Raw genomic sequence first — 911 nt, forward strand, 5'->3', positions numbered from 1 at the left:
GTAGCTCGTTTGATGAGCACTCTCAAGCTGGAAGCATTAGAAACCAGCTCCAGGGACTTGTTCCAGACTCAAGTCTAGATATTGAGAGATGAGAATGTGTAAACATCTTCTGGGATGCAGCCTGTGAGCTGGTTCCAGCGTGCCTGAGTTTCAAGAGCCAGGGCGCTGCCTAAGTCACTGCCGAGAAATGTAAACGAACGCATTAAAGTGAAATAGATTTAGTAAGGGTTAGGGCATTAAAGGCATTTTGCAAAGGGCAAGCTATGGCGCGAACAGAGCAGGAGCGCAGTGGATGCGTCACAGGTTTGTGGTCTCTCTTTCGACCAAAAAAGGCGCACAAGGGCGACAACAAGGTCCACCCGGAAGCCATGGACGCGGCGGCCTCGAAGCTGAAGGTCCAAGATCGTGTCTGTGAGGCCGTCTCGGGAGAAGCCATGGACGCCGCCGCCTTGAAGTTGAAGGAACTCAGGCACGAGGTGAAAATCGTCTTAGAAGCGATACGACAGGAGCGAGGGCACAAGGAGCCGATCAAGCCGATCAAGCCGGAACAAGAGAAGGAGGACGAAGAGGAGAATCAAGAGAAGAAAGCGGAGCAGCTGAAGGAAGAGAAGAAAGCCGAGCAGGTGAACGAGGAGGAGAAAGAAGCCGATCAGATGAAGCCGATGAAGCTGGAAGAAGAGGAGGAAAAGGAAGCCGAGAAGCAGCTGAAGGAGGAGGAGCAAGAGAAGAAAGCTGAGCAGCTGAGCGAGGAGGAGCAGGAGAAAGAAGCCCATGAGACGAAGGAACTCAGGCGCGAGGTGAAACAGGAGCAAGGTCACAAGGAGCAGCCGCAGCTGGAACGAGAGGAGAAGAATCAGCCGAATCAGCCGATCAAGCCGATCAAGCCGATGAAGCAAGAGCAGGAACAGGAG

At 53.2% G+C, this 911-nt stretch overlaps 1 protein-coding gene across 1 annotated transcript in view; it reads left to right on the plus strand.

The window, feature by feature from the left end:
• Positions 1–263: 263 nt before the first annotated feature.
• LOC9641029 overlaps positions 264–911 on the plus strand; it is a 1881-nt gene continuing 1233 nt past the window's right edge. Inside the window, exon 1 of the mRNA XM_024667956.1 lies at positions 264–476. Coding sequence (XP_024523724.1) covers positions 264–476 — 213 coding nt within the window. The remainder of the gene's footprint in view (positions 477–911) is intronic.

This window comes from Selaginella moellendorffii, unplaced genomic scaffold (genome assembly GCF_000143415.4).
Source record: "Selaginella moellendorffii unplaced genomic scaffold, v1.0 SELMOscaffold_268, whole genome shotgun sequence".
NCBI lineage: Eukaryota > Viridiplantae > Streptophyta > Lycopodiopsida > Selaginellales > Selaginellaceae > Selaginella > Selaginella moellendorffii.